Source organism: Coregonus lavaretus, assembly GCF_964263955.1.
Source record: "Coregonus lavaretus genome assembly, chromosome: 20".
Taxonomy (NCBI): Eukaryota; Metazoa; Chordata; class Actinopteri; order Salmoniformes; family Salmonidae; genus Coregonus; species Coregonus lavaretus.
The window spans coordinates 12192691-12216901 of NC_140007.1; the positions used below are offsets into that span (position 1 = coordinate 12192691).

Here is a 24211-nt window from a genome sequence, read left to right on the forward strand (position 1 = left end):
GGCACTTAAATCAGTCATGCCCACATACACAATCCATGTCTCAATTGTCTCAAGGCTTAAAAATCCTTCTTTAACCGGTCTCCTCCCCTTCATCTACAGTGATTGAAGTGGATTTAACAAGTGACATCAATAAGGGATAATAGCTTTCACCTGGATTTTCCTGGTCAGTCTGTCATGGAAAGAGCACTCAGTGTATAAGCTATTCTTATACAAATAAACACCACACAAAGTAAGATAAAATCTACTTTTTTTAATGTTGGTACATTAGTCTTAAGTTGCTAGTCAACAAATTAGCATTTGATGAAACAGTGATGAAGTGTGTGGATACAACCAGAAGTAGCGATCAGTTTCACATACATTTCCTGTACATACGGTGAAAACGGACACTTCTTCTGACCTAAACATTTCAAAGTGTTATTGACAATAATAAAGTACTGTATAGAGAGATGGGTTAGAAAAACAAATGTGTCAAACTCTGATCTGATAAATGTAAAAACACCTTAAATATTAAATGAAATGCAGGTAAAAAAAAAAGGTTTTGGAAAATCGGCTTACTTAAATGTAGGCACTAAGTATAACCATGGGGGAAAAAAAGTATCAACGCTAAGACATAATGCAAGGCTTCTTGGTTCGCCATATCTTTTTGCCACATTCTGTTGCCCATTTCTCAAACCACCAGCAATTCCACAAAAACTAAGACATTTGTTAAAGCAATAGACGTAATTTTGTGACGTGTCAGGCTAAATGAAAAATAACAAAATAAGTAGCAAACTGGGGCGAGAGGGGCACAAATATTCAGTCAAGATCAAATTGCTCTAAACTGTAAATTCATCTTTACTTAGAGACTACCATGGTGATCCACAGACCAAATGGACACAATCACTTATGAGATGGGCTCATCTACAGTCAAATAAGGTACCAATACAGTAATCTAAATGTTGGTTTGCCTGCCAATGACAAAACTAAAGTATTTATGTGTATTATTATACATGTAAAGGTAGAGAGACACTAAGAGCTATTGGTTGGTTGCATAGATTTTGGCTGTCGTTTCAAAAGCACAGTGTAACATGGGAATCCAAACTGAATCCCCCTACATTTCAATATTGTATCACGTCAAAAGATTCAGTTTGGACTCACATGAAGAGTATTCCCAATGGTCAACATGACATGATGTTTTACTAGCCAGATACTAGAGTCGTTTGCTGCTTTGAAAGACCTGCAAAGCAGAAGCACATCGGTTTACACTTTGATTCATGCATGCAGATCTAATCTACAAGGCTTCAATGTAATATTTACCGCAGTACAATTAACTGAACATTAATAAATATATACCCCTACCGTATATTGTATGAGTGCGACTATTTCGGTATAAAAATGATTCAATGCCACAGTCTCTTATAAATAAGAACTTACACCTAATGGCTCATCATTGTGAAAGAGATTGGTGATGTAAGAGTGTGTGGTTTAAAGCTACACAGAGTTCCTAACATGAGGAAGGTAACAATATGCTTACAAGGGAAGCTGGTAATATTATACAATCACTTCTACTCTATATCGGCTATTATTCCATCAATTCCAAATTCACTTTGAGCTGGTTGGACAGTTATGATGATTAGCTAGCTATATTTATAAAAGTAGGTATTTACATACATGTATGTCTTACATGAAACATGCTTTATCATGCTCTAGTGATAACTATTATTTAGTTCTTGAGGTAACAATTATCAATTCATAGCCAATGACTGCACAGCAAACCACCCTTGCCAGCCATACCTGTAGTTAAAAGGAACCATATGGCTTAAGATTCTGTACAAATCACTACAGTCATTCATACACACTCGCAGAGCCACACACACACATTAGTGGAGGCTAGTGGGAGGAGCTATAGGAGGACGGGCTCATTGTAATGTCTGGAATGGAATCAATCCAATATGTTATTTCCATATGTTCGATGTGTTTGATACCGTTCCATTAATTCCATTCCAGCCATTACAATGAGCTCTTCCTCCTATAGCTCCTCCCACCAGCCTCCTCTGGTACACATTATACTCTTCTTATAATCTTATTAACCCTCATTGTTATTTTCTTACTAATGATTACTTGAACACTCTAAATTGACTGACTAGGTAAACAACAACAGCTGAACGTACGGTAGGCCACCGCCACAGAGCTAGGGGTCGCTAACGCTGTTAGCTAGCCAGCCAATAGCCATGCAGCAGAGTAACAAAGGAATAATTTATGCTGGGGGAATTACTAGCTGACTGCCTGACTGAGGGGCTGTATTCAAAGACTGAGCAGTGGCCAATGTGGATCGATGTATGTGATTGGCCTATATGGTCAAATGATTATTATTCTTATCTATACATACAGGTTACATTACATGACAGGTACAGTGATGAGAAGCTCGCCCTCTGGACGTATATAGGGGACAGCCAGACCTGGGTGGAATACTCCAGGTGTGCTGTGTTTAGCTTGTCAGGCGCAATGGAACCAATGGAATAATTCCAAAAGTGCAAACTCCACATGCCAAACAAGTTAAATCAAGCTCAAGTATTTTGAATATTTGAAATAGGTATTCAACCCAGGTCTAATAGGGAGGAGGGAGGGGTACCCACAATGCACTCCTGTTCAATCACAAAACAGTCTCCTCCAGACTCACAGTCTCTGTTCATGTCTGCTTCCACCTGTGCTGCCACAAACATGTCCCAAAGAATCTTCAAACCAATGATCAGTCAAAGGAGCATTCACATCCCTGATTTCACTGTTGACTGTTCCCTTCCATCACTGTTAGGAGCCTGTGGAGGGGAGGATTGTGCTCACACAGACGCATGTGTTACCCAAGGAGAGGCTAACGCCGCTTCAGAGTTCCAATGGGAGACAGTGTAGTGCTTAGAACAGGGGTGCCAGGGGACTGGCAGGGGGGGGGAAGGGAGGCTGAAGGGATTGGGGTGGTGTTAGGGAGGTGGGGGTGTTCATGGAACCCCCCTGGATCAGTAGATATCAGGAAGGTCAGAGTAATTCCTATCAAAGTAGCCCCCTGTGTAGAGCCAGTCCTGGGATGACGTATAGGGGTTTGTGCCTGACTGGAACCATCTGGAAGACACGATAAAACACAATTATGGTTATTATGGTTTACTTTAAAAATATATATACCACCGTTTACCTTTTTGTTATTCAAGTATTTTATAAAAAAAATAAAAAATGGTTATCTTGAAATGCGAGGACGCCCAGTTGTCACCTAGTGGACCATTCCTCCTCGTCCTTGGAACGGTCTTTCCGCGCCAACCTCTGTTTCTCCTCCAGCCTCTCCTTCTCTCGACTGGCTTCATCTGCACAAACAAGAACATAGGATCTTCCATTACCTATTGGTACATGACCATTCTGACCACTGTATTCTTCTGTAATTAAAAGCCGATACACAACCCTAACTTCAATAAACCAGCCTCTAATACTTTGGGTATGTGGATATTTTACTGTTCAATGACATACTTAACAACCCCTCCACCAAAAAAAGAAAGAAATCTGAACACAAATAGGAAATGTGAATGCACCACCCAAAGGGAACGTTAGAGGGCAGCATCATCTAGCAAGTGTGGGGATGTAGCAGAAAGACTTCATTACCTATGTCTCCGTTCTCCATGGCTCTAATGTCGGGCCGCAGGCGGCAGTCTGTGGAGGCCAGGGTGGCCTGCATGCCAGGCTCCAGCTCATTCAGCGACATGGCAAAGTTAGTGAAGTTATACATCTGGAAAAACAAGATCATACAGAATTAACACCATCAAAATCGATGAGTGTGTGTGTGTGTGTAAACTTGAAGAAAAATAAGTAGGAGCACTTCAGGTATTCCAAAACAACCACAGGTGCTCTTGGAGGGGAATAGTAATTGAAAGGCAAAATTATAACCACAAATGGGTACTAAGTATGAGTCCAGGCACTCGTGTGGGTTTGAAAGTTAAAAAGCCTTTGTGAGCCAAGTCATTATTAAAATACACCAACGGGTATCGGCTTAGGCCTTCATCAGTGTGTGGAGGAGAAGCAATTAAATATCCTTGACACACCTGTGCCTAGGTGATCACAGGTAATTCATCTATTGGCCAATAGGGACCAGCATAATAACAGCACATCAAACACTGTCATAAGCAAAAAAAATTGCAAAAAATGTAATATTCAATGCATTCAGGGAAAAACCCATTTTACTGTAGGTAAATGGTAGAAAAATAGTGTGTAAGCTGTTGGGTATACGCTAAGCGCTGCGTGTGTGTGTATGAGCATGTGTTTGTTTACACGTCGGTGTGTTACCTTAGCAGAGTGTTGGGGTCGTGATGATATTCTCCACAGCAGGGTACTGCCAGGGATCACAGCTACTGTCTCCTGGACCTCAGGCATGTTGTCTGCAACATCGTTGTCTGCCCCCTCAGGCTCCTCCTGTGTACACGTAGACACACGTCTAGATATAAATAGCACTTTTTACAAAATCAAATGAAAATGTGTATTTCCCTTCTGAATAAAGCAAAAACATCAGAAATGACTTAAGCAAGGGATATGTTCCATGAGTATACTATGTCTACTACAAACAGAATACTGAAATGAACATACACCATACTGTTCTCAATGGTTTACTATATGGGTCTTTCTATAAACTAGGGTACCAGTGAGGATTTTCTGCAGTGGACAACTTGTTTCCGCTGTTGATAAGTCATTGATAATAATCTGCCAATTTTGTTCATGTCATTACATTAAGATATAAGGGGGGAGTTGCGTCACTACAGCCTGGGGTTCGATCCGGGAGTCCCATAGGGTGGCGCACAATTGGCCCAGCGTTGTCCGGGTTAGGGGAGGGTTTGGCCGGGGGGGCTTTACTTGACTCATCGCGCTTTAGCGACTCCTTGTGGCGGGCCGGGCGCCTTCAAGCTGACTTCGGTCGTCAGTTGAACTGTGTTTCCTCCGACACATTGGTGCGGCTGGCTTCCGGGTTAAGCGAGCGGGTGTTAAGAAGATTGTCTGTTTTTGGGCATCGAGATCTCGGAAATGCACTGTGACTACGTAATATTTAGTGTGTCCTTATGTTACAGCGTGAAATCAGTTTTCATGGGCACACAAATCCAAAATAATGTCTGCGTTAGTAAAATCAAATGCTTCTAACCGAAAGTCACCTTAACTTGATACTTAAAACCAATATCAATATGGTCATTAACGTGGTTCTTCAATAATTATGCAGAATACTTGTCAGGTGACAAACAGCTGTTATGATACAGCGTGCGACCTAACAGCTAAAGTGCAGGGAAAACGTGATTGCAAAAAATGTCCAGAATATTTTGGTGTCACATTCATTACATCGGTGAAGACAGTTGTGCCGTGATCCACGTTGGATCTAATATCCCTAGTAAATTGATGTTGATTATGTGTTGTCTGCTTGATTTACAGCAGGATCTCGTTAGATTTAACAGAGAAAGCATCAAGGTAATGAGTGAATGTTTTCATGCGTTTCTGTGCCTCAGATTTAACACAGTCTACTGTGCGCAATTGTGTTGGATAGACTATTGCACAACACCATATTCCTTTCCATTATTCTGGATATTAGAATGACAACACATTACATAGTAGCCAAGTGGGCTTAAGGTCAATATACAGCATTTAAAACAGTCAACAGCAATATAATCAATTCAGGGCTTGTAAAATTATATCTAGGCTAAATATAAGCCTTCCACAACCATAAGACCCACTAATAATTACATCATTTTATTAAAATAGTTTAACCTGCCTTTTTGCAGTAATCATTGATCTGGCTTTTTATGAAAATGCCCTTTTTGTTACAAATTTAACCAGAACCATCCACATATAATGACCAAGCTCTTGTAGCAGGTGAACGCATTATAGAAAATAAACACAGGTCTCTCAAGCACAAGCCAACTTGCTAAGGAGTGGCCAGCTTAATCTTTACACTTCAAGACTAGCCAGGGTTGCCATGTCTGCGGTTTTCCTGCCAAATTGGTCTACTTTGAAAACAATGTCGCGGGTATTGGTCGCGGGTTGCGTTTTGTTTGCATACTTCTAAATTAAACCGTGGCCACCATGGCATTTCTCTTGTATTTTTTTTTATATCTATTAATTTCACTGTGACCTGCTTCTGCTGGCTATCAGGCAGTGAGGCAGGCTGCTGCTGAGTGAGTGTGTGAGTGTTGGGGAGGAACGGGAGGGCCGGAGGGGTGTGCGTGTGTGTTGAACACAGTCATTGGTGTTGAGAGATTGCTGCAGCAGGCAGCTGAGTCAAATGAGTGAGAGAGCAGCACGAGCTGCATCCTGACAGCACCCAGTCCTACCAATCATTACTAGAGCCAACACAGCAAGGGAGAGAAACTGAGAAATAATAATCCAACAGTTTCAGAGAGAGAACTATGTGCTTTCTCTCTGGGTAGGCTATATAGGCAGGGCGCCCCGTTGTCCCGGTGGATGATAACAAATATATATATGTCTGGGACGGTTCAAACAGACTTTGGGACAGTTCTAGGATGATAGATCCACAATTCATACAACTAGGCCTACTGTACATCAAAACACATTCAAAAGCAAATGAGGCTGATGCAACAGATCAGAACGTTTAGCTTAAACTATTATTTCTTCAAATTATTAGTGCAGCAAGACGCACACCAGTAGCCTATGCGCAAATGTTCCAAAATGCAATTAGCGGGAACACAAAAAAAATAATGCATATGCGAGTATTTTCATGTGACGTGAAAATATCCATTAGAAATGTAGAAAGAGGGGAGATCTACAGATGCAACAAGCAACATGGGTTGTTAATATGACTAAGATTGTGAATGCCGACTGCCTTCACTCAGATTGCAAGGTGGCTGGTACGCAACAGGCATTGGCCTTTCTCTCCGCTCGTGACCATTTCATCTGAATGAACTGTGCCTCAAATGTGTCAACAGAATCAAGACGTTAATGTTAATTATCCTACATTAGAATTGTCAAACATGACTGGCGTTTAGCCTAAATTTATGTAATTAAACTTTTCATTAAAGTTTAGCTACATATTCTGGCGCCTCTCATGTCAGCATCGATGTGGACATGAGGCTGTAGCCAATACACATATAACCTAGGCTAGACTTTTACATGTAGGCTAATTATTTATGTACATTTATGCAAAATGGATATAAATAGGATTATTATAATGTTGGCTTTTTTTTTAGAGGCTTTTTTTTTTTTATGTGGATTTCTGGCTCAATTGACAGCCCCATTTATCTATTTCAGTAGTAGGCTACTCGCATTAGTCTTTTAAAAATCACTGAATGACCTAGGTCCTACCTGGATAAGAAGATGCTTATTTCTCAGAATGAGAACGAGTTGTCAATTCCTTATATAAATGCTTTTTAAGCTCATTATACATTTATAAAACAGACTAAACAGCTAGCACATAACACTCTGTGGCTAAAATGCTGCAAGCCTTAGGCTACTTGGTACCGTAATGTTGTGCCAACAGAAACTGAACGTTGTTCCAGAATAAATGTTCATTAATACTCCAGTTTAGTAGTGTCTGCTCTGTGTGTAATTTTGGGAGTCAAGACAAAGAGGGCGTTAGAAAGGTTAAGTTCTCCTCTGTTACAGTAAAATAATGTCTCAACGTGTCTCAACGTGTCCTGGAACGTTGTGTCCTGGAACGTGCACACTGCAAAGCACAGAAAGAGCGAGGGAGACGAGACCAAAAAGACATGAGAACAAGCGGACATAAACGCTCATAAAAAACTTGATAATTGCAATACAGGCATTTGGAAATCCGCGCTACAAAATACATTCAAATTAACTCGATATGTCACCCAGCCCTATTCACAATATAATCTGGTGATCAGGTTATGAAATTACAAATACATTTTGGTGTCCATGTTACACCTGCAATTTTAAAGGATATATAGTCCTAGGTCTATGTTGTTGGTGTTAGGTGGAGTTGTGGGCTAATTTGGCATATATACACTTTTATTTCTCTAAATACACGAGGAACTTTGAAATGTTGATCCAATGTCACACATTGGCCCCTTAATTTATAGAAAGACGCATATATAGAACATACATAGGGGCTAAAGACTACCAACAGTGACCTAGACTACTGTTTTTTACCTTGACATAATGTCATGACATGCTGCCAGAATCATCAGGAAATCAAAATCAGAGGACAGTTATCAAGAGAAGTAAATGTTGTATAGGCCTATTACAATGTGTCAAACAATAAAACACACGCATACACTATTAGGCTCAATCTGCTTTGAAAATAACTTGGGGCGGGGCGACCAAGCTATTGTGTGCAAGTAAAGCAAGCTCTACATTAGTATTATGAAATTAATGATATGGAGGCTGAGGTGTTGCTGTGTGTACATGTATGTACAGTGGGGGGAAAAAGTATTTAGTCAGCCACCAATTGTGCAAGTTCTCCCACTTAAAAAAGATGAGAGAGGCCTGTAATTTTCATCATAGGTACACGTCAACTATGACAGACAAATTGAGAATTTTTTTTCCAGAAAATCACATTGTAGGATTTTTTATCAATTTATTTGCAAATTATGGTGGAAAACAAGTATTTGGTCACCTACAAACAAGCAAGATTTCTGGCTCTCACAGACCTGTAACTTCTTCTTTAAGAGGCTCCTCTGTCCTCCACTCGTTACCTGTATTAATGGCACCTGTTTGAACTTGTTATCAGTATAAAAGACACCTGTCCACAACCTCAAACAGTCACACTCCAAACTCCACTATGGCCAAGACCAAAGAGCTGTCAAAGGACACCAGAAACAAAATTGTAGACCTGCACCAGGCTGGGAAGACTGAATCTGCAATAGGTAAGCAGCTTGGTTTGAAGAAATCAACTGTGGGAGCAATTATTAGGAAATGGAAGACATACAAGACCACTGATAATCTCCCTCGATCTGGGGCTCCACGCAAGATCTCACCCCGTGGGGTCAAAATGATCACAAGAATGGTGAGCAAAAATCCCAGAACCACACGGGGGGACCTAGTGAATGACCTGCAGAGAGCTGGGACCAAAGTAACAAAGCCTACCATCAGTAACACACTACGCCGCCAGGGACTCAAATCCTGTAGTGCCAGACGTGTCCCCCTGCTTAAGCCAGTACATGTCCTGGCCCGTCTGAAGTTTGCTAGAGTGCATTTGGATGATCCAGAAGAGGATTGGGAGAATGTCATATGGTCAGATGAAACCAAAATAGAACTTTTTGGTAAAAACTCAACTCGTCGTGTTTGGAGGACAAAGAATGCTGAGTTGCATCCAAAGAACACCATACCTACTGTGAAGCATGGTGGTGGAAACATCATGCTTTGGGGCTGTTTTTCTGCAAAGGGACCAGGACGACTGATCCGTGTAAAGGAAAGAATGAATGGGGCCATGTATCGTGAGATTTTGAGTGAAAACCTCCTTCCATCAGCAAGGGCATTGAAGATGAAACGTGGCTGGGTCTTTCAGCATGACAATGATCCCAAACACACCGCCCGGGCAACGAAGGAGTGGCTTCGTAAGAAGCATTTCAAGGTCCTGGAGTGGCCTAGCCAGTCTCCAGATCTCAACCCCATAGACAATCTTTGGAGGGAGTTGAAAGTCCGTGTTGCCCAGTGACAGCCCCAAAACATCACTGCTCTAGAGGAGATCTGCATGGAGGAATGGGCCAAAATACCAACAACAGTGTGTGAAAACCTTGTGAAGACTTACAGAAAACGTTTGACCTGTGTCATTGCCAACAAAGGGTATATAACAAAGTATTGAGAAACTTTTGTTATTGACCAAATACTTATTTTCCACCATAATTTGCAAATAAATTGTGTGTGTTAACAAACCTAAAAAACACTGTGTTAACAAACCTCAAAACGAGCTTCAATGCCATACAACACTCCTTCAGTAGCCTCCAACTGCTCTTAAACACTAGTAAAACTAAATGCATGCTCTTCAACCGAACGCTGCTTGCACCCGCCCACCCGACTAGAATCACTACTCTCGACGGGTCTGACCTAGAGTATGTGGACAACTACAAATATCTAGGTGTCTGGTTAGACTGTAAACTCTCCTTCCAGACTCACATTAAGAATCTCCAATCCAAAGTTAAATCTAGTATCGGGTTCCTATTTCGCAACAAAGCCTCCTTCACTCATGCTGCCAAACATGCCCTCGTAAAACTGACTATCCTACCGATCCTTGACTTCGGCGATGTCATTTACAAAATAGCCTCCAACACTCTACTCAGCAAATTGGATGTAGTCTATCACAGTGCCATTCGTTTTGTCTCCAAAGCCCCATATACTACCCACCACTGTGACCTGTACGCTCTTGTTGGCTGGTCCTCACTACATATTCGTCGCCAAACCCACTGGCTCCAGGCCATCTATAAATCACTGCTAGGCAAATCCCCGCCTTATCTTAGCTCATTGGTCACCATAGCAACACCCACCCGTAGTCTGCGCTCCAGCAGGTATATCTCACTGGTCATCCCCAAAGCCAACACCTCCTTTGGCCGCCATTCCTTCCAGTTCTCTGCTGCCAATGACTGGAACAAATTGCAAAAATCTCTGAAGCTGGAGACACTTATCTCCCTCACTAACTTTAAGCATCAGTTGTCAGAGCACCTTACCGATCACTGCACCTGTACACAGCCAATCTGAAATTAGCCCGCCCAACTACCTCATCCCTATATTGTTATTTATTTTGCTCATTTGTACCCCAGTATCTCTATTTGCACATCATCTCTTGCACATCTATCATTCCAGTGTTAATACTAATTGTAATTATTTTGCACTATAGCCTATTTATTGCCTTACCTCCATAACTTGCTACATTTGCACACACTGTATATATATGTATTTCTGTTGTATTTTTGACTTTGTTTTGTTTTACCCCATATGTAACTCTGTGTTGTTGTTTTTATCGCACTGCTTTGCTTTATCTTGGCCAGGTCGCAGTTGTAAATGAGAACTTGTTCTCAACTGGTTTACCTGGTTAAATAAAGGTGAAATAAATAAAAATTTAAAATCCTACAATGTGATTTTCTGGATTTTCTTTCCTCATTTTATCTGTCATAGTTGACGTGTACCTATGATGAAAATTACAGGCCTCTCACATCTTTTTAAGTGGGAGAACATGCACAATTGGAAGCTGACTAAATACTTTTTTTCCCCACTGTATATGTGTAGGTGTAGGTGTGTTTTTTTCCACTGGTTTCCAAACCTTTCCCTTGGGATTTTTTTTTAAATGTTGACTGAGATATGTATGACTTGTAATATCTTTCCTGCTAAAATAATGTAAAAAAATATATATATATAATTTACTTTTACGAAAATACCTCCATGTTGTGAGATGCCCACTCACCGGACTCTTCGGTTTCTTAGAGTCTCCCTTCTTCTCAGCCTTCTTGTTGGACTCGTACGTCTGGGGGTCCACGCTCCACATGCACTCGGTCCACTTCCCATAGATCACACAAAGCTTATTTTTACTGCCAGGGACAGAGAGGGGAGGACACATCAGCAACCAAATACTGCTGTACTGACAGAGAATGACACTGTGCTATCATTGTGTGTTCTGTATGGCTCAGTTGGTAGAGCATGGCACTTTCAACCCCAGGAATGTGGGTTGATTCCCAGGGCCACTCATACGTAAAATGTATGCACGCATGACTAAGTCGCTTTGGATAAAAGAGTCTCCTAAATGGTGGATATGATTTATTATACCCACCAGGACCGTATTTAGTAGGGAGAAAACGTTTAGAAACCTTACTGAACACAACCCAGGCAAAAGTGTCACCAAAAACACTTGAAACTGGACCAGTGAATTCAGGACCAGAGAAGTAAGCCATAGTCTGTGTCTCGGTGATGCCAATACCTCCACATACCTCTTATCCTGAATGTAGCCCTCCACTCTGTGCAGCTCCTTCCAAAACATGCCACACGGCTTGAAGTTCAGCACACACTTATCTCCAGTACTGCTCAGAACAGACAGGGACAAGAACAATGAGGAGAATAGACAAACCACTCCATACCATTATGGCTCAACTACTGTCTTCACTCCATACCATTATGGCTCAACTACTGTCTTCACTCCATACCATTATGGCTCAACTACTGTCTTCACTCCATACCATTATGGCTCAACTACTGTCTTCACTCCATACCATTATGGCTCAACTACTGTCTTCACTCCATACCATTATGGCTCAACTACTGTCTTCACTCCATACCATTATGGCTCAACTACTGTCTTCACTCCATACCATTATGTCGTTACAAATACAAATTAAGGGGCGAATCCTAACTCCCACTTGGTTTCCCATTGACGTCAATGCATAATTAAGTGGAAATTTGACTTAATTGGAATTTAAGATTGATCACTCAGTCTGTTATGCTGAAAGTGGTGGATATATACATCTGTATGCTTCCAAACCAGAAATTGAAGGTAAATTAAGACAAACTATAATAGCCAGTCGTTTATTCACCTGTGGTTGAGGATCTCCACAGTGCCGTACTGCTCGATCCACAGTTTGCCCAGGATGACATTGTGTACACAGCAGAAAGGGTTGGTCCACGTATAGACCTCGCCGTGCCTGGGGAGAGGAGGGGAGGAGAAGGGCAACAAACACAGTCTCAGTACAATGGACTCACACACAACAAACAGAGACTTTGCAAAGGAAAATAGGATTATAGAAGCTGAAGAGGTACTGACTTTGACAAAGCAGAGAAAACAACCAAACAAAACCCCATGACAAGCTATAGGACAAAAAACCCACCCACCCACGTTTGACTCACTTGAGGAGTTCTAGTGTGATGGTTCCCTTGGGCTCGGCCTCCACACTCTTGCCCCAGAACTTGAGTTTGGGGTAGATGGAGCCGTGGAAGACAAAGTCCCCGACCAGGCTCTCAGCGTGGAAGGCACTGACGGGCGGGTGGTGGCTTACCTGCTCTGAGATCAGCCTGTAGCCCTGGTCCTCTCTGGGGGGGAGAGAGAGCGAGGGGGAAGAAGGGAGGGATGGATGATGAGAAAGAGAGCGAGAGCAGGCAGGAGAGAAGGAGACAAAGATTGTTATCATAGCATATTGAAAATAAGGTCAGAGGAGGAAAACAAGTGTTGTTGTTAAATTCATGGGTGAAGGCAGGTAAAGCTGGGAGTAACTGTCCAGAGCTACACAGCTTTTTACAATGCCTCTCTATGCCACTTTGTATGGGAGTGTTGCAGTCCTGTCCCCTCACCGCGTTAGTTCATAGGTCTCTCCTAGCAGAGGGTTGAAGGGCTTTCCAGTCCTGTCCCACTGCGACGCCACGGCCGATACGGCAAAAGCAGCTACCGCCTGGGAAGACCGGCGGGGAGGAGTCAGCGACAGGATTCACTGGCTCACACACACAGTCCAGTTGTGATCCAGCTACATATGTATCAACTGGGTTATCAGAAGCTTAATTTGGTGATACAGTGTGCGTGTATGTGTTCAGTCTCTCTCTGACCTGCATGCGCTCTATGGAGTCGGACAGCGAGCAGGCTTTGTTGATTAGGTATGTGTGCTCCATGTACTCGGTGATCCGCTGGAGGAAGCTCAGAGGCTCGTTGAATACGATGGGCATGGTGATCTTGGACAGCTCCTACACACGTGCGCGCGCACACACACAGAGAAAAGCTAGATTAGAACGCAAAAATACTTTCACACAAGTGGGATGAATTCAAACTCACTAGCGTAGTAGAGACCCAGAGAATGTCATGGTCTAAAAACAAATGTGTGATCATGAAGTGATTCTTTAGATATGGTCCATAGCCCTTACCAGTCCAATGCATTTCTTCAGAATGCCCCACACACTAAAGTTGTTTCTGGAGAACATTGGGGCAGGTAGCGTTGACCTGAAAGATGTTAAGATAAGACAGACAGACAAAAACACACACACAGAGAGACAACATATTAGTGTCTAGTAGAGAATCAGAGTGAAGGGGAGTATCACTATGATGACTATCAGTAACACAGTATGTGATGGTAGAGGCTGATCTGTTGGGTGCCATCATACTGACTGCCTGACTGGGTTAGAGATAACAGGAGCATGAGAACTGGCTAGTCTTCTACCAGGGTTAAAGCTATTAAGAATGTGGAAGGGAGGGGGTGTGAGTGAGAGAAAGATTAAGATAGAGGAAGAGAGTGCGAAAGTGACAGAAAGCAAAAGAGTGAAAGAAACAGACAGAAGACCCGGAGGAGAGGACACAGCAGGAATCTGAGCGTACCTGCGCTTGCTGATTCCGTTCTCCTGTGACATGGAGCCATTGTTCCTCTGGGTGCCGTCATACACCACAGCATCTTTAAAACTGGCCTCCGACGTGCCTTCATACGACTCATCAGAGTCCAAGCCTAACACACACATTAAGGGTTGGCCACAAATTAGGGAACGGCTATACAGTACATAACTCACCTTGCCTGACAAGGTTACCTAATATAGAATGATATGATATACTCATATAAAAATTAAGTAAAACAGTCTGACAATTAGGCTACGGGTCAAAGCAATGACTACATGAGGGAGCCGCAGAACTGATCGAAATATGACGTGATACACATTGTGACATAACATCCACTGTCTGACTCTGAACCAAGCATTGATATTGTTGAAAAGAGAAAGGTGTGGTGCCCTGTTAAAATTGTAAATAAATGATGTCACTAATAATTTGCTTGGCCTCAGTCAACCGGAACACCTCTAGCCATGTGATCTGGGCTTCATTAGAGGATCAGATAGACAGGAACAATATTGTGAAGACACACTGTGCTCAGCAGGTCACCCCACATTCAGCGCACTCTCTCTTTCTACATCCTTTCATCCCCTCGCAGGCACACATGACCAACCGCACACACATCTCCGCTGCTGTTTATGGCAAAGCCCATCATGGACGGTGAATAGACCACTGCATTATTGATGCTATCAGTTAAGCTGCTAAGGTTACAGCATATTGTGTGGCACTGGGCCACAGTGTGAGGTACAGTACAAAGACACACCTCTAACTCCTGACCATGACAGTGTCAGAGCAACATTCCAAAACGCCAAGAGACAAAAAATGAGTCTCGGTCACTGTTATGTCTCTGTGTGTGTGTGTGTTTGTTATCCTGGCGCCGACGAAGATGGCGGCCTCGCGACTAACTCTTAGGAAACTTTGCATTTTGTTTTTTTATGTATTCTTTTTTACATTATTAGCTCAGAAAGTGTTACTAGATTTGTGTGTATTGGGTATATGTTGTGAAATTGTTAGATATTACTTGTTAGATATTACTGCACTGTCGGAGCTAGAAGCACAAGCATTTCGCTACACCCGCAATAACATCTGCTAAACACGTGTATGTGACCAATAACATTTGATTTGTGTGTGTGTTCCATTCTCCTACCGGTTTGTGGTTACATCTGAAGGTCTTGTAAGTCATTCTATTATCTAAGCCCCCCCTGCGCGGACAGGGCCACTTACCTGTTACGGCGTCGTAAAATTCATCATCGTTGTTCATTGTACAGGGTCAAAGCCGGACCTCCAGGTGCTAGTGGAGAGGGAGGAGCCTCTAAAACATGGTCCCTCTAGTGGGCCTCACTGGTCACTGGCACGACAACTTCCTCCTCCACCACCACGTCAGGACAGGCAGCAGCTCACACAGCACACCTGCTGGACACATACTATAAACACTTCAGGATTGTATTCATTAGTGCACACCGTAGCAAAATGGTTTGCAACGGAAGACAAAACAAGTTCTGGTAGTCCCTCGTTTTAGTCGTTTTCTTCTGTTTAGTGCCTAATGGATGTGACCCAGACCATGACAGGCCACCACTAACGTCCGCACATCAACAATAGTAATACAACTAGGCAATCTGTTCATCAAACTCCCATTAATTTCATATCAACACACTCATTCACTCTACCAGTATATTAAGTATTCTCCTTGCTGTCCCTCTAGTCTAGCAGTTGTGGTTTCTGGTTAGAAGTGGATCCAGTGAGAGGTTGCCTGCATGGACCAATGAGCCCAAATAAACAGTGCTCCTATTACATAAACAAACACAGGAGCAAAATGGCTGCCGTTTGCTGTGGCTCTTTATTGGTCTCCGTCTATCTGGTGTTAGCCTGATCCTGAACTCTCTCTCACCCTCTCTCTCTGGGTTAGCCTTACCTGCTGTTCTGCTGTCTGACTCCTAGCCTCTGGTCTGGGAGGTTTTTCTGGGTGGTGATCTGAGTGCAGGAGGACTAGGGTGGGTGACTGACTGTTCTCAGGGAACGCCTCAAAAACACACAATCACTGTTGAACTTGACTGTACCATGATCTATAAGCGAGGAGGATCTGTGTTGGTGTGTAGGCCCTGTGCTCAGTTCCGCCCAAAGGATGGGTCACATCTCTGCCCCATATGAAAGTATGTATGGCGGTATTTGACAGTGTTCTTTTTTTTTATATGTTTCTGAATAATACAAGTTCTAAATATGTCTTATGAGAAGTACATGATCCTAGGACGGCTGATGCCAATATAATTTTTTGCCAGGTTCCTTTTTTGTGCCAAATTCCATTTAGTTTTTCCAGGTTTCCGTTTTTCACAGTTTTTTTCCGTTTTTCACTCTCTAAATCACACTTTAATAGAATAACAACTAAATTGGATGTTCTAAATCCACAATAATGCTTAAACCACATCATGAGACCACTTTTGAGGTCTGGGAAAAATAGAATACATTTTGATTTACCCTTTAATGCAAGTGCACACCAGCAAGAGACCAGGGCCTACAATTAACACCCCCCACCTGCCAAATGCGGGTAGATATTGGCATTGGCAGCCACGTTGGCGGGTGGTCAGGGCGCCATAGTGCTCGCATTTCACTCGCATTTGTGAATAAAAATTGTCAAGTATGTTCACATTTACAGCAAAATAAATGCTGAAGTAGCTGTTGAAGTACTTCTGCAATTTTGTTTCATAGCTGGTAAATTAAAATCGCACAGTCAAAAGAACTACGAATCCTACATACTGTAGCCTATTCCACCTCGCGCTGCAACACTGCCTGGTTGGGGCTGTGCACACGTGAAGAGCTGAGTGACAGATTAATTTTTAGAAGTGCTGCGCACAGGCATACAGTGGGGGAAAAAAGTATTTAGTCAGCCACCAATTGTGCAAGTTCTCCCACTTAAAAAGATGAGAGAGGCCTGTAATTTTCATCATTAGGTACACGTCAACTATGACAGACAAAATGAGAAAAAATTATGGGTGGAAAATAAGTATTTGGTCAATAACAAAAGTTTCTCAATACTTTGTTATATACCCTTTGTTGGCAATGACACAGGTCAAACGTTTTCTGTAAGTCTTCACAAGGTTTTCACACACTGTTGCTGGTATTTTGGCCCATTCCTCCATGCAGATCTCCTCTAGAGCAGTGATGTTTTGGGGCTGTCGCTGGGCAACACGGACTTTCAACTCCCTCCAAAGATTTTATATGGGGTTGAGATCTGGAGACTGGCTAGGCCACTCCAGGACCTTGAAATGCTTCTTACGAAGCCACTCCTTCGTTGCCCGGGCGGTGTGTTTGGGATCATTGTCATGCTGAAAGACCCAGCCACGTTTCATCTTCAATGCCCTTGCTGATGGAAGGAGGTTTTCACTCAAAATCTCACGATACATGGCCCCATTCATTCTTTCCTTTACACGGATCAGTCGTCCTGGTCCCTTTGCAGAAAAACAGCCCCAAAGCATGATGTTTCCACCCCCATGCTTCACAGTAGGTATGGTGTTCTTTGGATGCAACTCAGCATTCTTTGTCCTCCAAACACGACGAGTTGAGTTTTTACCAAAAAGTTCTATTTTGGTTTCATCTGACCATATGACATTCTCCCAATCCTCTTCTGGATCATCCAAATGCACTCTAGCAAACTTCAGACGGGCCTGGACATGTACTGGCTTAAGCAGGGGGACACGTCTGGCACTGCAGGATTTGAGTCCCTGGTGGCGTAGTGTGTTACTGATGGTAGGCTTTGTTACTTTGGTCCCAGCTCTCTGCAGGTCATTCACTAGGTCCCCCCGTGTGGTTCTGGGATTTTTGCTCACCGTTCTTATGATCATTTTGACCCCACGGGTGAGATCTTGCGTGGAGCCCCAGATCGAGGGAGATTATCAGTGGTCTTGTATGTCTTCCATTTCCTAATAATTGCTCCCACAGTTGATTTCTTCAAACCAAGCTGCTTAGCTATTGCAGATTCAGTCTTCCCAGCCTGGTGCAGGTCTACAATTTTGTTTCTGGTGTCCTTTGACAGCTCTTTGGTCTTGGCCATAGTGGAGTTTGGAGTGTGACTGTTTGAGGTTGTGGACAGGTGTCTTTTATACTGATAACAAGTTCAAACAGGTGCCATTAATTCAGGTAACGAGTGGCGGACAGAGGAGCCTCTTAAAGAAGAAGTTACAGGTCTGTGAGAGCCAGAAATCTTGCTTGTTTGTAGGTGACCAAATACTTATTTTCCACCATAATTTGCAAATAAATTCATAAAAAATCCTACAATGTGATTTTCTGTCATAGTTGACGTGTACCTATGATGAAAATTACAGGCCTCTCTCATCTTTTTAAGTGAGAGAACTTGCACAATTGGTGGCTGACTAAATACTTTTTTTCCCCCACTGTAAAAGTTGGTCTAATTTACTTGAAATGAAAGGCTACTGAAGTGAAACTTTGTCCTTGCGTTTCTTGGCTATTCCATATTGTTTTGTTCACAAGCTAGGTTGTTTTTCTATGTTAGAGTTTCAACTGCTAGGGAAGAGAAGACAACGCTTCTACTAGTCAGACAATCTCACAGGCACAAACATGACTCGAGTCACGTTACCACGGTAACCTCCTGCCAGACCATCCTCAGTGAATTTCATAAAAATACTCATAGTGAAACATTTAAAAAGTGAACCTTTTTAGATAAAATTATACTAAATATATTCACGTCACCAAATAATGTATTAAAACACACTGTTTTGGAATTAAGGTCTACAGTAGCCTCAGCAGCACTCTGTAGGGTAGCCCCATGGTGTAGCCGGAGGACAGCTAGCTTCTGTCCTCCTCTGGGTACATTGACTTCAATATAAATATCAGAGCTCTTGCAGCATGAACTGACATGTTGTCAACCCAATCAAAGGATCCGAGAATGAATCTAGTACTGAAAGCATAAGCTACAGCTAGCACTGCAGCGCATAAAATGTAGTGAGTAGTTGACTCAGAGAGAGCAAGACAATAGTTGAACAGTTTTGAACAAATTAATTTCTTCCAAAATTGAGAAGAGAGCGAGAGCTACATTTGACTGTATTTTTTTAAAACTTTCACTTAGCTAGGGAATGCATCCTACTCAAACACCCGGCTCAAACTGAGAGGGATGCTATGTTAGCTTGCTGGCTATGGCTATCCAACACCGGAACTCTTCCAAGTCAAGGTAAGCTTTTGGTTTTATTCATTTATTGCCCCGGGGCCCGCCAGTGTAACTGCTTTCTGACTGTACTGCATGATTGTAGCGGGTTTACTAACGTGTTAGTTCTAGTAGCTCTGTTGACTATGAGGTGACAACGAAGTAGACTGTGTGTAGCGGTTAGCAGTCATGATATAAAACGTTTGGCTTGGAAAGTTTTTTTTCGCCTGGTCACAGACAGCTGATGTGTTGTGCACTGAAGTCCACAAGCGAAGGGAAAAGGTGAGAGGAGGAGAGCGCGTAAATAGTTGTGAGAAGGAATATATATATATATATATATATATATATATATATATATATATATATATATATATATATATATATATATATATATATACATACATACATACACAGTGGGGAGAACAAGTATTTGATACACTGCTGATTTTGCAGGTTTTCCTACTTACAAAGCATGTAGAGGTCTGTAATTTTTATCATAGGTACACTTCAACTGTGAGAGACGGAATCTCAAACAAAAATCCAGACAATCACATTGTATGATTTTTAAGTAATTAATTTGCATTTTATTGCATGACATAAGTATTTGATACATCAGAAAGCAGAACTTAATATTTGGTACAGAAACCTGTGTTTGCAATTACAGAGATCATACGTTTCCTGTAGGTCTTGACCAGGTTTGCACACACTGCAGCATAGATTTTGGCCCACTCCTCCATACAGACATTCTCCAGATCCTTCAGGTTTCGGGGCTGTCGCTGGGCAATACAGACTTTCAGCTCCCTCCAAAGATTTTCTATTGGGTTCAGGTCTGGAGACTGGCTAGGCTACTCCAGGACCTTGAGATGCTTCTTACGGAGCCACTCCTTAGTTGCCCTGGCTGTGTGTTTGGGGTCGTTGTCATGCTGGAAGACCCAGCCACGACCCATCTTCAATGCTCTTACTGAGGGAAGGAGGTTGTTGGCCAAGATCTCGCGATACATGGCCCCATCCATCCTCCCCTCAATACGGTGCAGTCGTCCTGTCCCCTTTGCAGAAAAGCATCCCCAAAGAATGATGTTTCCACCTCCATGCTTCACGGTTGGGATGGTGTTCTTGGGGTTGTACTCATCCTTCTTCTTCCTCCAAACACGGCAAGTGGAGTTTAGACCAAAAAGCTCTATTTTTGTCTCATCAGACCACATGACCTTCTCCCATTCCTCCTCTGGATCATCCAGATGGTCATTGGCAAACTTCAGACGGGCCTGGACATGCGCTGGCTTGAGCAGGGGGACCTTGCGTGCGCTGCAGGATTTTAATCCATGACGGCGTAGTGTGTTACTAATGGTTTTCTTTGAGACTGTGGTCCCAGCTCTCTTCAGGTCATTGACCAGGTCCTGCTGTGTAGTTCTGGGCTGATCCCTCACCTTCCTCATGATCATTGATGCCCCACGAGGTGAGATCTTGCATGGAGCCCCAGACCGAGGGTGATTGACCGTCATCTTGAACTTCTTCCATTTTCTAATAATTGCGCCATCAGTTGTTGCCTTCTCACCAAGCTGCTTGCCTATTGTCCTGTAGCCCATCCCAGCCTTGTGCAGGTCTACAATTCTGATGTCCTTACACAGCTCTCTGGTCTTGGCCATTGTGGAGAGGTTGGAGTCTGTTTGATTGAGTGTGTGGACAGGTGTCTTTTATACAGGTAACGAGTTCAAACAGGTGCAGTTAATACAGGTAATGAGTGGAGAACAGGAGGGCTTCTTAAAGAAAAACTAACAGGTCTGTGAGAGCCGGAATTCTTACTGGTTGGTAGGTGATCAAATACTTATGTCATGCAATAAAATGCAAATTAATTACTTAAAAATCATACAATGTGATTTTCTGGATTTTTGTTTTAGATTCCGTCTCTCACAGTTGAAGTATACCTATGATAAAAATTACAGACCTCTACATGCTTTGTAAGTAGGAAAACCTGCAAACCTGTATCAAATACTTGTTCTCCCCACTGTATATATACACTGCTCAAAAAAATAAAGGGAACACTTAAACAACACATCCTAGATCTGAATGAATGAAATAATCTTATTAAATACTTTTTTCTTTACATAGTTGAATGTGCTGACAACAAAATCTGGTCTGGGGAACGGGCGGGCCAGTCCATAGCATCAATGCCTACCTCTAGGCCCCCCAAAGAAATGCCACCCCACACCATGACTGACCCACTGCCAAACCGGTCATGCTGGAGGATGTTGCAGGCAGCAGAACGTTCTCCACGGCGTCTCCAGACTCTGTCACGTCTGTCACATGTGCTCAGTGTGAACCTGCTTTCATATGTGAAGAGCACAGGGCGCCAGTGGCGAATTTGCCAATCTTGGTGTTCTCTGGCAAATGCCAAACGTCCTGCACGGTGTTGGGCTGTAAGCACAACCCCCCACCTGTGGACGTCGGGCCCTCATACCACCCTCACGGAATCTGTTTCTGACCGTTTGAGCAGACATGCGGCCTGCTGGAGGTCATTTTGCAGGGCTCTGGCAGTGCTCCTCCTGCTCCTCCTTGCACAAAGGCGGAGGTAGCGGTCCTGCTGCTGGGTTGTTGGCCTCCTCCACGTCTCCTGATGTACTGGCCTGTCTCCTGGTAGCGCCTACATGCTCTGGACACTACGCTGACAGACCTTCTTGCCACAGCTCGCATTGATGGGCCATCCTGGATGAGCTGCACTACCTGAGCCACTTGTGTGGGTTGTAGACTCCGTCTCATGCTACCACTAGAGTGAAAGCACCGCCAGCATTCAAAAGTGACCAAAACATCAGCCAGGAAGCATAGGAACTGAGAAGTGGTCTGTGGTCACCACCTGCAGAACCACTTCTTTATTGGGGGTGTCTTGCTAATTGCCTATAATTTCCACATGTTGTCTATTCCATTTGCACAACAGCATGTGAATTTATTGTCAATCAGTGTTGCTTCCTAAGTGGACAGTTTGATTTCACAGAAGTGTGATTGACTTGGAGTTACATTGTGTTGTTTAAGTGTTCCCTTTATTTTTTTGAGCAATATATATATATATATATATATATATATATATATATATATATATATATATATATATATATATATACATATATATATATATATATATACATACATATATATACACATACATACATACATTTACATTTTAGTCATTTAGCAGACGCTCTTATCCAGAGCGACTTACAGTTAAGTGAGTGCATACATTATTATTATTTATTTTTTGTATACTGGAATCGAACCCACAACCCTGGCGTTGCAAACGCCATGCTCTACCAACTGAGCTACATCCCTGCCGGCCATTCCCTCCCTTACCCTGGAAGACGCTGGGCCAATTGTGCGCCGCCCCATGGGTCTCCCGGTCACGGCCGGCTGCGACAGAGCCTGGATTCGAACCAGGATCTCTAGTGGCACTTAGACCACTGCGCCACTCGGGAGGACTAATATATACAGAAAGCCTTAAGATATCTGATGGCAAACATTTAGTAGTGAATTGCATAAAACGTACAAATATCCCGGTATACCGCCCAAACTATTATCAACAACATTTTTCTTTGCATGAATGCTACAGTATGCAATCTAGTCTCCTTGTGACCTGTGGAATGCTCTGGGAGCACCAACTGTCTGCTCCTACAGGACAAAGGGCCCGAGGACTTGAGCTTGGAGAATACTTTTATCTCAGATGGTTTGCATGGCTTACAGCTTTAGGGCTTTGTGCTGTAACAGGATAGGCAGCATGTTTGCTTTAAGTACTAAAAAAGTGTTGCAGTCACCTCAGACAAGAAAGTGTTTAGGCAACTTATGACAATCATGTGTCAAATTAATTTATGGTTATGGTTTTGCTCATCTATGCTAGAACTAAGAACTAAGGGGTGAGGGGCTCAAGACAGCAGACATTGACCAATGATTGGGTAAAATGCCTGAGGAGTAACTGATCTCCCACTGCTAAACCCATCCTTGACCATTGGAAGTTGGGTCCGAAATTCTGTAGTTGACCCTCGGATCCTGGGTTGGTTCCCGCTTGGTGGACACCAACCTCGGGTCTATGTGAAAATGTGAAATACCGACCGGAACCGTTATATTTTAAGAGTTTTGTTCCTAAACAATGAATGCAAATGTCAGATAATTACATTTTATTCTCTTAAATGGATTGTCAGGGGGTCCCCATTCATCAAACCAAATGTGTCAAAATATAATTTTATGACAAACCGGCATATTTGCTTTCTGAAAACAAGCCATTGCGAACTGCACATGATACGGGGTAAAAAAGGCTACTTGTTGTGGGAGAGGCGCTACTCTTTCAAGACCTGAGCTATTTAATTAATTTGTTTCAATTCGTTTGGGCTATTTATTTTAAAATAAAAGTTTAACTAATGTTGAATGACTCAAGTGCCTAGCCTATTTGTCAGCATAAAGCTATAATGCAGAGTTTCAGACACATTATTTCTGAACGAAAATGTTTGACCAAGTTAATCTTCTCGTGTGTGTGGTAGACTGATTCCTATTCTACAAAAAATATTGTAGTCTAATGTTAAAAGGCTTGCCGATTTGGGTAAATCAAAATGTCATAAATATGCCAACTAGTGGTCACGATACCAGAATTGACTTCGATACAGATACCAGGTTTAGTATCATGATACTCTATACCATCACGATACTCAATACCAAAACCACAGTAAAAAAATAACACGTCAAAATCACCGAATGGCACTTGATCCAGACAGATCTTTTGAGTTCAATAGCATTACATTTGAAATGTTTAGTCAATATTTCAGACATCCATGTAAAGGGAA

General features: G+C 42.6%; 1 protein-coding gene across 2 annotated transcripts in view; it reads right to left on the reverse strand.

Annotated features, from left to right (window-relative positions):
• Positions 1-230: 230 nt before the first annotated feature.
• The window catches only part of LOC311147272 (oxysterol-binding protein-related protein 2-like), a 30232-nt gene continuing 6251 nt past the window's right edge, over positions 231-24211 (reverse strand). Inside the window, exons 2-14 of one of the 2 annotated variants that reach the window (XM_084183948.1) lie at positions 15467-15652; positions 14243-14366; positions 13795-13870; positions 13483-13617; positions 13234-13331; positions 12793-12975; positions 12483-12590; positions 11883-11972; positions 11363-11486; positions 4300-4425; positions 3622-3745; positions 3239-3329; positions 231-3093 (exon numbers count right to left, since the gene is read on the reverse strand). In XM_084183948.1, the coding sequence (XP_084040074.1) occupies positions 2991-3093; positions 3239-3329; positions 3622-3745; positions 4300-4425; positions 11363-11486; positions 11883-11972; positions 12483-12590; positions 12793-12975; positions 13234-13331; positions 13483-13617; positions 13795-13870; positions 14243-14366; positions 15467-15503 (1419 nt within the window). In that variant the 5' untranslated portion in view covers positions 15504-15652 and the 3' untranslated portion in view covers positions 231-2990. Of the gene's footprint in view, positions 3094-3238; positions 3330-3621; positions 3746-4299; positions 4426-11362; positions 11487-11882; positions 11973-12482; positions 12591-12792; positions 12976-13233; positions 13332-13482; positions 13618-13794; positions 13871-14242; positions 14367-15466; positions 15656-24211 lie in introns of both variants that reach the window. The other variant, XM_084183949.1, reaches the window with a different exon arrangement.